This window comes from Desmodus rotundus, chromosome 6 (assembly GCF_022682495.2).
Source record: "Desmodus rotundus isolate HL8 chromosome 6, HLdesRot8A.1, whole genome shotgun sequence".
Taxonomy (NCBI): Eukaryota; Metazoa; Chordata; class Mammalia; order Chiroptera; family Phyllostomidae; genus Desmodus; species Desmodus rotundus.
Genome location: NC_071392.1, coordinates 76,140,313 through 76,152,839, shown reverse-complemented (window position 1 = coordinate 76,152,839; position 12,527 = coordinate 76,140,313). Strand labels below are relative to the sequence as shown.

The following is a 12,527-nucleotide window of genomic DNA, read 5'->3' as shown; positions in this document are numbered from 1 at the left end:
AAGCATTGTTGTTAATTCTCTCTTTATGGAAAAGTTTTAAAATTGGGGTCACAAACGCAGATGTTTTTAAAGGGCTACATCCATGATAGATTTTCATGCTGACTTTGAAAAATTGTTTCCCCATTTGTAGATCATCATGCATGTGTTTTGCACCTACCTTGATTCCAGATTACCTCCACATCCTAAATACCCTGACGGAAAAACATTTACTTCTCAGCACTTCGTCCAGACACCAAATAAACCAGGTATAAGCCTCTCCTAAAAGAATGCATTGAGCCTTTCACATGAAACACCTAGTGGTTTTGTTTGTTTTTTCACGTAGCATATTTCCTTTGCAGATGTGACAAACGAGAACGTTTTTTGTATTTATCAGAGTGCCATCAACCCTCCCCATTACGAGCTAATCTACCAGCGTCACGTCTACAATCTTCCAAAGGTACTTCTGAATGTGGAAGCTGCTATAATGGAATGTCATGGATGACTCCTTTGATATTTTTAAAATTAGAATCTCTTGTTTATGGAATAGGTAAATTTTCTAAATTAGAGAAAATGTATTTCTTGCATATCCCCTTTTTTAACTATAAAAGTATTATATGCTTAACTTAGAAAAGGCTTTTAAAATACATATCAACTATGTTATAAAAAAGGTTATTGTACCAACTTACACGTTTATCCAGGTATTTTACTCTTGATTGCAAACATCAGTTCCTTTGATGACCTTTGCAGTTATTTTTGTTACCAGCGTCTTTACTAAGAAATTTTACAGGGACTGTAATCATAAAATATGTTCTCCATCAGATTCCCGAGAATATTAATTTCATTTTTTTCAAGTTTAGTATTTCAATTTTGTATGTAAATATTTTGGTCCATTGAAGTTCCTTTGAATACCCATGCAAATTTTAAGAAACACTGTCTTTTAAAAATTAAATATCCTCAGATTCTTGAGTAAAATCACTGAGTCAGAGTAAGCAGGAACAAGTTAAACAGTGAATTGAAAATCTAAGTTAGGAGCTAGTGTATGGATCAGAAATTACATGTAATAGTTTGATTTTAGGGCTTGCAAAATGCTGCCTTATAGTCACTTATAGATAAATTTATGTTTAACCTGTTACTTACACTGTTATTAACATAAAATTGAAGTGTGATTAAAAGTTAGTCAATCCCCATACTTTCGTTTATGCTGTAATTTGGGGGATAGAGCACCAGCCTCACAAGAGCTCTCTGATAGGCCTTTGTAACTGCTGCTCTCCGTGCGTGGAAACTTCCCGGTGGATTCACTTTCTGCTCATCTCTCAGGCCTCGACTTCATCTTTCCCTTGAGGAGGCATTCCCTGCCTCACCAGTGTGGGTCAGGGGCCTGCATATGTTCCCATGCCCCCCCCCCCAGCCCTCATCACTCATCACACTTTCTGTAATTCTGAGTCTACTGTCTGCCTTTCTACTGGACTTGAAGCTCCTCGACTACATGGATCCTCGCTGTCTTATTCACTGCAATACTGCCACTTGCTAGCACAAAGTAGGCACTTCGTTTAACGAATGAATGAGAATCTGCATTAATTGGAATTCTGAGTTTGTAGAAGGTGAATTGACAGGATTTCAGTCTGAAATCCTGAAATGATAGGTGCATTTACCTATCAGACTGAATCTTTTGCTCAGTTTACTTTAAATCTTGCCTTTCTGCCTTTGTTCCAGGGCCGAAATAATATGTTTCATACATTATTGATGTTCCTCTATATCATAAAGACCAAAGAGTCAGGAATGCTTGGGTAAGTATTTATGCTTTAAAAACACAAGTACCTTATTTATTAACAATCTTAATAGATTGTGTGGGAGTTTCAAGTGGCTGACTTTGGGAAGGGTGCTTGAGGGAAACAGGGAACTGCTTATTTCTGTCATAAACTTTTAACAGTATACATTTTTTGTGTTTTTTTTTTACTTTTGTGATTTATTTTAAGAAAAATCTGAAAAAGAAGATAAAAAATATGAACAGTAAAAATGACAGCAAACTCAGCTATTAACAACCACACCTAAAACAAAAACAAAAGCAAACTAAGCAAACAACTAGAACAGGAACAGAACCATAGAGATGGAGATCACATGGAGGGTTGTCAATAGGGGAGTGGGAGGGGGAGAGGGGGGAAAGGTACAGAGAATAAGTAGCATAAATGGTAAGTAGAAAATAGACAGGGGGTGGGTAAGAATAGTGTAGGAAATGTAGAAGCCAAAGAACTTATAAGTATGACCCATGGACATGAACTATAGGGGGGGAATGTGGGAGGGAGGGGGTGGACAGGATGGAGTGAAGGGGGGAAAATGGGACAGCTGTAATAGCATAATCAATAAATATATTTTAAAAAAGAAAAAGAAAAGACAAATCTTTCTTTAAAATGCAAATATCCATGCTAAATTTACATAGAAATAAATTTATAAATAAGATAAATGAGGAACTTTATTACAAAAAGCCCTTCACAAATGGTAATTTCTATCAATCATGTTTTCTTGTTTCTTCATGCCCTCACCAACACTGCAAATAATAAATCTCAGTTTGATAGAAAAATGTTTTAATTTGGGCTTGTTTGTATATGAGGCTAAGCATCTTTCGTATTTATTGATCACTTATATGATGCTGTTCTGTGAAAGTCGTGTGTGTGTATGTGTGTGTGTTTTAAGATTTTATTTATTTGGTTTTGGACAGAAGGGAGGAAAGGAGAAAGAAAGGGAGAGAAACATTGAACACTTGCATCTCGCATGCCCCAAGTTGGGGACCTGGCCTACAACCCAGGCATGTGCCCTGACTGGAATCGAACTGGCGACCTTTTGGTTTGCCGGCCTGTACTCAGTCCACTGAGCCGCAACAGCCAGGGCTTTTTTTTGTGTTTTTGACCATTTTCTAAATTCTTGTTTTCTAATTGACTTACATACTCCATTTAAATGTGATGATATTAACGTGGATTTGCTATCTTGGGCAAGTCCATTAATTCCTCATAATGTCCATTTCCCTGTTGGGGGAAAGGCAGTTGGACCACATCATTGGCCTACAGTTGTGTCCCCCAGGAGAACAGTTCTGAGATCTGTGTCAGGGTCTTGCCACTTTAAAAACAAAGCCAAACTGGAGCCTAATTTTATTCCAGCCTTGCCATTTCAAACACACAGTGTTCTGCAAAGTTTATTCTTCCAGAGAGACAGAGTAAGCTGCCTTTCAATAATATTGTTAACTGGGCTGGAAAAATTGAAATTGTCTACTTTGTTCATCCTAAATACTTAGTAATAAAGCTCACATACTGTTACAATAAATTCAAAATTGCACTCTTGTTATTTTGGTGATTCTAAATTTTAGTGTGTCAGATAATAATTGAAGTAAGTGGACCCCAGCTAGAACTGGGGAAATCTAGTACTACGAGGTCTGGGAGGATGCAGTCCTGGGTTCCGGGTCCAGCTCTGCCCTCACTAAGTAACCTAAGGCTAAGAAAATGTAAAGGGAGGTGCCTGGAGTAGAAAACAGCTGGGGTCCATTCCAGTTCTGATACCCATACCTCTTTACAGTTTTGTTTAGGCATCCTGTCTTATGCATGTTCTATGCTGCAGGGGGCATTGAGCATTTGAAACATGTCTAGTCCAAATTGAGGTGTACTGTAAGTGTAAAACACAGACTGGAAATCAAAGATCTAGTCCCCCCCAAAAAATCACACTAATAAGTTTTCATATTGATTACATGTTGAAATAATACGTTGGATATATTGGGTGAAATGAAATACATAATTAAAATTAATTTCACCTGTTTTTACCTTTTTTAAACTTTTTAAGGTGTTTATTAAAAAATGTAACTATGTGTGTGGCTCGCACTTGTGACGCCACATTGTCTTTCTGTTGGACGCACTGCTCTAGCGAAAGCCAAGCGCCTGTTGTTCAACATACTAGATGCAAAGATTTAAAAAGATGTAAACAAATTTATAAACAAATATAAATATTAATCAGCTTCTTTTATCATAATTTTAACATAAAAGATAAATAGTAACTTCACTTTTGTGAGACATCTACACTACATGGTTCTTTATTTTTTTAATTACACAAATAAGGCATGTTCAATTTAGAAATGCTTAAACATACAGCTGTGTCTAAACCAGAATTTGAAAATTCCCTGCTAATCGGCTCGGTCACTCTCTCTGGAGGTGCCAAGTGTTAACAGTTGCGAGTGTATATTTCCAGAGTGAAAGTAAGTTGATTTTGGCTGTTTTTCTTTTTTTTGTTGTTTTTTGTTTTTGTTTTTGTTTTTAATATATTGGACCCACCCATATTAGTCTGTGACCTGCCTTTTAACATGATAAACATCTTTGACATTCTTCTATGTCAGTAAATACAGATTTTTTTCCTAAAATTTCTAGCAGTATTTAGTTATAAAACACATGGATACCTATGTATTTGGAAGACAGAGTGTGCTATAAATATATTGTTTGTAATTCTTCACTTAACAGAATGTCTATGAGGTTACTTTGTAGTGAAGAATTTAGAAATATTTTAAATAATGAATTTTTAGCTTTTGGTTTTAATTGAAAATTTATCTTTTCCTCTGTAGATCCAAATTGGTATTTTGATGCATAATTCATTTGCCATGATGCAACAGCATGAAGCTTGTGTTGGGGGCCATGTACAATTTGTCATGTGCATAAAAATGTGAAAACTTTATAAAACTACTCAGTGGAATAGTAATTCACTGAGGCAAAAAAGAAATAGTTTTTGAAATGATGATCTCTCTCTAAATGTGCAACTTATAATGAACCTTTTTTGACTAAGGCTACTTTGTGTTTTATTTATTTGGGTTTTCTTAACCAGGGGGAAAAACTTTGAAATTAACTTTAAAAATATGATTGGTTAATCTTTTTATGTATTCTAACCTAATCAAATGGTGAAAAACCACTATCCTTTCTCTTAAAGGAAGGAGTGAGCGGCTCAAATACAGTCGATTTGGAATCATGCCCTAGATCAGCAGATTGACCCGAAAACACTTTCAATCTAATGCCACATATCTGTGCCGTTACTGGAATGAGCTGAATGCTTTACTTCCAAAGGGAGAGAAATCTAGACAGAACCAACCACACAGTAGTTTAAGCGTTCTGTTCAGTGAAAGACACCCTAAATAAAGTTTAAAGCTAAGTGATAAACTGAGACAAAGCATTGTAATTGCAACATGTACGGCAAATCTAAGTTAATATTTCTTACATATAAAGAGCATATGTAAGTTAGTTAGAAAAGAAAAATATAGAAAATGATCGAAGACATGAAAGACTTTTTCATAGAAAATGCTAGGCAAGTGGTAATAAACATGAAAAGATGCTTAGCCTCATATACAAACAAGCCCAAATTAAAACATTTTTCTATCAGTGCGATTTATCATTTGCAGTGTTAATGAGGGTATGAAGAAACAGGGAGACATAGTTGATAGAAATAACCTTTTATGAAGGGCAATTTGTAATATATGTTTTTAATTTTTTATCAAAATAGGTACATACTCATAATTTTAGTGCTAAAAGTGTGTGTGCTAAATCATATAGTGCTGAAAGTTTATGACAGAAATAAGCAGTTGTCTGTATTACCCAAGTCCACTTCCACTTGAAACTCCTGTAGAGTTTCCTTGTTGTTACTCCTGTGGTTCCAGGTGATAGAGGTATGCAGCTCTCCCTTGGTTCTTCAATGCCGGACGTAGTTGGTTGATTTTCTCACTCTGTTAGATGAGTGATTTATCTCTCTTACATCCCTCCTCTCCCCTTAACTGTATACTCTGAATACAGTTACATTACTCTCTGCAGTGAAGTTGATTCTTCTTTTTATTATATACAATATGGTTTACCCATATGCAAATCCACTAAAGCATCTCTAATAATTAGAAAATTCCTAATCAAGGCAGATAGGTAAAATTCTGTCTGATATAACAGTTCTTGAGGTCTGCTGAAAAAATTAAATTTCAACACTCTATAAGTCTATTTACTCTAAATTCAGGTTTTAAGCGCAGTTAAGAAGTTACTGTTACTAGAATTCACCTGATAAACCATGTATGTGTACCATACCTCATTACAGAATGACATTAAATGTCACCAATTAAACATGTACTACTTGTTTTAGTCATTTATGTAAAGACCTTCAATGCTTGGCAACCTTCAGTTCCACTGAAACCTTTCTTTTTCTTTGTAGGAGAGTTAACCTTGGTCTGTCCGGTGTGAATATTTTGTGGATTTTTGGCGAATAGTGGATCATTTAGTTCCAAACATTTGGACTTGTATCTGGCTGAGTCAGCAGTTGAGTGGAAGCATCCGAGTCGCCGCCTCCTTTGTTTTATGGCACACTGCGTATGTGTTCCAGGCTCTTTAGATTTAACGAAAAATTACCTGTTTTAAAACTTCCCTGTGAAAGCGTGTCCTGTATCTTCTGCACCAAGGGGCACCACCCTCAAGTTTGAGCCACATCTCAGGCTGTTCAGTTGCTTACAGAACTGCAGCTTTTCAGACTGCTGTTGACCCAAAACGGTGCAATTGCCACTTAATTCAGTAAACACGAGGCCTTTTTCGTTTTAACTTCCAAATTAGAATCATCTACCTCAGTCTTCCCCACAAAAACTGATTTTTCAATTACATTATTTAGTATAAATATTTGAAAAGAAACAAGCAAGTTGCTAACATTCTTTTTATGTTCTAATCTCTATCTTTCCCCAGTGTTTGGCAAGTCAGCCCAGGGCCCATATTTTAAAAATGAGATCAACTTCTAAGTAATGTGATAGTTCTTGTGTGTTTTTAAAATATAATTGAAAGAAGTTTGGCAGGATTATGTTTAAAAAGTCAACTCTTGGGTTAAATTTAGCCGACAGAATTAACTATTCGGGTCTTAGTTAAGAAGCTGAGGACATGAAGAAAACTACTGCTTCGGTTTCAGTAAGTCAGGTAACATTTTCTAAGAGGCCTATCTCTGTCGCCTCCATTTTTAAAAATTGAATTCCACAATATTGTATGATTTTAAGAGTTCCCTTTAAGATCATATGATTTCTTATGTTTAGATTTTTTAGGTATGTTCCAAATATCTGGAGAATAAGAAGTTACCAGGTTTATAAGTTTTGCTTGACTCTCCATCGGTATTTTCTTGTGTGTGAATGTGGTACCCCCAGGCCGACCGGCAATCGCATACATTTGCTGGGTTGACATACTTTCTGCTTCCATCACCTGGAAGTACCTAAAACCAGTATGTTCTCAGTAACTGCATGTCAGTACCATATGTGCAGCCCACTTTGTGTAATTTTTTATACATTCTCTTTTTCAAAAAGTTGTTTCTGTTTTTTAAAAGTTGAATGTCCACAGGAAAGGACGTTTCTATCTTTCAGCAGCTTTTGGTGCATGTTACTATGTTTGCTATGTTGTTTTACAATAAAATATCAATTAAACATGTTAAATATAAAGACGTATTAAGAGCTCAGTCTGTTATTTCAATAGTTATCAAAAATGTCCTGGAAGAACAGTTACTTTGCTGCTAGACTATTCAGATGTGTATTCTTTTTATTTTTTATTTAATTTTATTTATTTTTAGAGAGAGGGGAAGGGAAGGAGAAAGAGAGGGAGAGAAACATCAATGTGTGGTTGTGTCTCCCATGCCCCCCACTGGGGACCTGGCCCGCAACCCAGGCATGTGCCCTGACTGGGAATCGAAACAGCGACCTTTTGGTTCCCAGCCCACACGCAATCCACTGAGCTATACCAGCCAGGGCCAGATGCATATTCTCTATTAAAAGCAGTAAGGAGAAAAATGTTAGCAATATATTAAAAAAAAGTATATAGGACTTAAGGCAGCTTTTAGTCCAAAAACTTAAAGCTAGAATCTTTAATTTTTTAAGTGTTCATCAAAAATACAATATAACAGCCTGGGCTGGTGTGGCTCAGTGGATTGAGCACCGGCCTGTGAACCAATGGGTCACCGGTTTGATTCCCAGTCATGGCACTTGTCTGGGTTGAAAGAACTTACATGTATGACCGCTGGACGTGAACTGAGGTGGGGGAATGCTGGTGGGAGGGGGTTATAGGGCAGAGGGGAATAAAGGGGAGAAAAAAATGTGACAACTGTAATAGCATAATCAATAAAATATACATTAAAAATTACAATGTACTCTAAATATACATGTAAAGAGACTATGCATAAAAAAGAAAAGATACTTTGTCTGCATGCTAAGTCTGGTAGGTAGCTTTCCTATATTAACTTATCTTCACAAATGTTTGAGCCAGCTTATATTTTAATAGAGCCTTCATTAAAAATTCACATATCAGGAAAACTGCCCAGAAAATATGGTAAATTTTTTGGTCCTGTATTAAAATAAGTAAATATCTACTTTTCTCTAAATGTTATTTATAGGATATTTTTCACAAGTTTGTATTGCTCGACTCATCCTTGTGGGCTCAAGTCCACTAATAATCTAGATTATTTTCACTGTATCATTTACTCTTTTTTCTCTGAATACCAACTTTGACTTCAGCCAAATTTATTTTAGGGGCATAGTTAGGTGTTTATAATTTAGTTCCTACTGAGACATAAAATGCTGTGTTGCTTGCCTTTCTCAAGGTGTTACACACTTTACACTGATGTTTTAATGGTGAGGACATGCAGCATGCGGATGGCATGTCTAAACTCAGCTTTGCAATATAAACCCTTTGAATGTGGTGTTCCTCAACGGCCAGTCTTTGCTCCTCTGCTTCACTGTATTATGCTTTTCCTTAAAGACCTCATTCATTCCACAACTTCATTTATCACTTCTCTGCAGTTAATTCTCAAGTTCACCACCAACCGGAATGTCTCTCCTGAGCTCTGGTGTTCCATTTCCTGTGACCTGTCAGACATTTCCACTTAGATACCGCAGACCCTGTGTCTGGAACGGAATTCACATCTGCTGAGACCAGCTCCCTCGTCTAACATCCGTGTTCCGTTCATTGTATTAGCAGTTGCCCACACTCAAAACTCTGGTGTCATCTTTGATTCCTTGAGCTCCCTGGGTCCCCAATCCAATCAGGCAGCAAACCTCATCCATTCTTTCTTAACAGTGTTTCTTGCAGCTGTCCCTTTCCATTGCCGCTGCCACTGTGCTCATTTACACCCTTCTCAACTCACACAGGACTACTACAGCAGCCTAATTAATCTCACAGCTTCCTAACTGTTGCCATGCCTCCAGATTTTCCAATTCATCCTGCACATTCTCTGCAAATTCATCTTCCTGAAACACCTGTTTGATCATTTCATTCCCCTGATGAATTCCTTAGCCTGACATTTAAAGCCCTCCGCAATCTGGCCCCAAGCTAGCCTCATCCACCCAGGTCCTTGGTTGCAGCTGGTGCCGGCTGCTCCTCGCTGGGCTCCCTGCATGCTGCCTCCCGGTCATCCGGATCACTCCCTGGGGATGCTGCGGCCCTCCACAGCCCACCCCTGCCTGAGACTTCACTCTAATTAAACCTGCTACTTTTTGGAGCTGGTCCTGACTGCTCCAGCTGGCAGTCATTTCTCCCCCCAGGGTGATCTGTGCCCTGTTTTTGGCACTCAGCAGTCATATGAATGGGTTCAGAAGTGACTTCTAGTCTTTCTAACTGTGTGTCCTATATCTTGCCTCATCCTCATGAAGTAATTGCGGTTTTTACTAGTTTGAGCTATACTGCTATTAAAGAAGACTTGATGGAGGCTTAAGGCTATTCTTGGAGAAAGGCTTACATTCTCCTCTTTGAAGGATGGGCACTTTTTGAGCATCCAGGCACACTGACATGAAAAGTCAGGGTGTTAGGGACATGCCGCAACCAATTCCATGTGCCCTTGGGGGTCTTCCATAGTGCGCTGGGGTGGGGCCATTGCACTCAGCAGCTCATTGTCCCACATGCTGCAGGGTGAGGGATGGGACAAGCTGTTGGTTCACCTACCCGTCCGGGCGGCTTCTATCCCCTCTGTCCCTACACTGTGTGTGAGGATAGGCAGCGGAGGGCCGAGCTCTCTGGCGAGAAGGCTCCTGGGTAGGACCTGTGTGGGGACTTGTCTGCACACTTATGAGAGGGGCTTGCACGGTCAGCACCTTGGCCCCCGTGACGTTGCCATGTCTCGCACTGGGTATGCCGGGGGCTTCCTGCCAAGTCTGCAGGATTCTGAGGCGTTAGCTCTGAGCCATGTCTCTCATTTGATCCCTGGATGGCGAGCAGTAATTTCACTTCCACAGTGAATGGGCTACACTGACGGGGTCGGAGGAGAGGTTATGGATTCTGCGGCAGTGGCACCTCATTTGGGGTTGGGAAGAAGAGTCTGATACAGCTGGATGGGCATGGGGAACAGCTTTGTGTGCCTCTGGGACCCATCCATCTGGGACAGCAGTGACCCCAAAGGTACTTCATAGCAAAGTCACACACAAACAACCGCTACGGGTGGTATTTAAAGCTATAGGTGAATTTTCCCATGCCCCACCACAAAATGATTATTCCAAAGTCTGTCTAACCAGAACAGCCAGTGGCCTCAGTGGGCTGTAACTGGGAGGACTGAGCTTCGTCCCTGATGGGGCAGGGCAATTAACTTTTTACCCCATGATTTCCGATTAAGATAAAGATAACCCCTCATACCAGAGATCATTGAGAAGGCAAGACTATCGGATGGCAGTGTTTTTAAGTAGTGGAAAAAATGGCTTTAAAAGAGTCTTTCAAAATAATATATTAGTGTAAAACTAGGAAATGGCCCCTTTGGTGTTGTAAAGCAACTATCTTGTGGCCTTGACACTCACACCCACCCCAAGCATCCTAGCCCAGCTGTAGCTGCCGCCTCCTCCCTCTGTGCTTCCCCCAGCCCAGACCTGGCCATCACCCAGTCATAAACACTACTGTCCTTGTATCCTGGAGGCTGGGCTTTCTGGTCTACCAAGAAAACACATTCTCCTTCCTTTCCCATTTCTAAACGAGAGGGAAAAAATAACAACCCTGAATCAGACTCTGCTTTCATGAACTGCAACCCATAGGAGGAAAGTCAGAAGGTGATGATCTGCTCTGTTGGGGGCAGAACTTGTTTTTTCAGGAGCAGCAGCCAGGCATGGTTCTTCCTCAGCACGTGGTGTGTAAACTGGAATCGGGCAGCGCCGTGATGGTTTTGGCCCAGGATACAGGCATTAGCTTACTGAGCTCCAACTGCAAAGAAAGGCCCTGTGTTCCTAGTGGGGAGGGGTATCATCCACTGGACGGCCTGAGGGGCAGAGGAGGAGTCCAGCCAACTCGAGAACAGGAGACTGGGCAGAAAGAAATCTGAACTAAAGCCACCAGCCCCCAAACCTGGTGGTTTGAGAAAGTTAACAGGATTATGGCTTCCATCTCAAGTTTGTTAACCACGCTTAAAAATAATAATACAATACTTCACTTCCAGTTAAATGTTCTGCTCGAGTTCTTTGATTTCTTTTTAACGCCATCTTGAAAATTCCTGGAGTTAAATACCTTCAAGTGGTGGTCAGACACCACTTAAACCAAGTGCCTTGGACAGAACTTGGCGGCAAAGTCCACATCCTGGAATAGTGTCCCTTAAAGTAGACACTAGATATTTCCTGTGTAGTCAGAGCAATTCTATTTCCTTTAAGCTACTGTATCACTCTGCATCAGTTGATGCTTTTTCCCACCTCACAACTCTGTCCCCTCGCATACCTCCTCCCCACACACCCACCTTCAGTAGTTTCTGTTAGAGAGGGGTCCGCGACTGTTGCTGGCCCGCCCTCTGGCCTGATACTGGCATGTGCGGTAGTGGGGCGACACTAGAACAGATACCCAGGGACAACTGCAGCCCCCTCAGATGGAAGGCCTGTGAGCGGCGGCCATTTCTCTTACACTGCAGCTCCCTTCAGGTCCTTCAGGGCAGGTATGTATTAGGTGCTTGCTAAATATCTGGTGAATTAATCATTGGGCTAAGAAGACAGAATTCACTTGAAAAGAACTGGAATTTTCAGTGAGTGTGCTTCCCATGCTGAAGACCATGGAGAGCCCTCTGGCTGGAGTGAGTGTGGCAGAGAAGAGAAGCAAGGAGTTGGCAATCGGCAGTGGGATCTAAACTCACAGAAGGTCAGGCCAGGGGGCCCACTCTGCGTTTGCATGCATCCCTCTTTGCTGGGCTCCGTGAAAGCATTCAGTTGTGAGGAGTATGTATGTGGCCGGGGTGAGGGCAGGCGGAGTCATCTAGATACATATCTGCCAGGAGTTTCTCAGTCAGATGCAAAACTGCTGGCACCACAAGCACTCCCCGCTGGAGCTGTATTGGGGCGGACACAAGGGCTGAGGGCTGGGAGCGCTGTGATCTGGTCACAGGACACCATTACCCTGTTCTCCGAAACACGGGTGTTTTCTCCACGTGTGTATCTACTTGGACTAGAGGGTGTATTTCCTGAGCTGCTTCTCTGGAATCTGCTTTCTGTGATGAGGAAATGAAGACAGTCCATGGCCACAGTCCGTGCCTCCTGGCCGGGGCGGTCTCAAATGCATACCCTAGTTGTGTATACGTTGAATGAGTTT

The 12,527-nt window shown here is 40.4% G+C and overlaps 1 protein-coding gene across 1 annotated transcript in view; it reads left to right on the top strand.

The window, feature by feature from the left end:
• TMEM209 (transmembrane protein 209) overlaps window positions 1-7,438 on the top strand; it is a 31,809-nt gene extending 24,371 nt beyond the window's left edge. Inside the window, exons 12-15 of the mRNA XM_024554963.3 lie at window positions 131-245; window positions 339-436; window positions 1,693-1,766; window positions 6,187-7,438. Coding sequence (XP_024410731.1) covers window positions 131-245; window positions 339-436; window positions 1,693-1,766; window positions 6,187-6,241 — 342 coding nt within the window. The 3' untranslated portion in view covers window positions 6,242-7,438. The remainder of the gene's footprint in view (window positions 1-130; window positions 246-338; window positions 437-1,692; window positions 1,767-6,186) is intronic.
• Window positions 7,439-12,527: the final 5,089 nt, after the last annotated feature.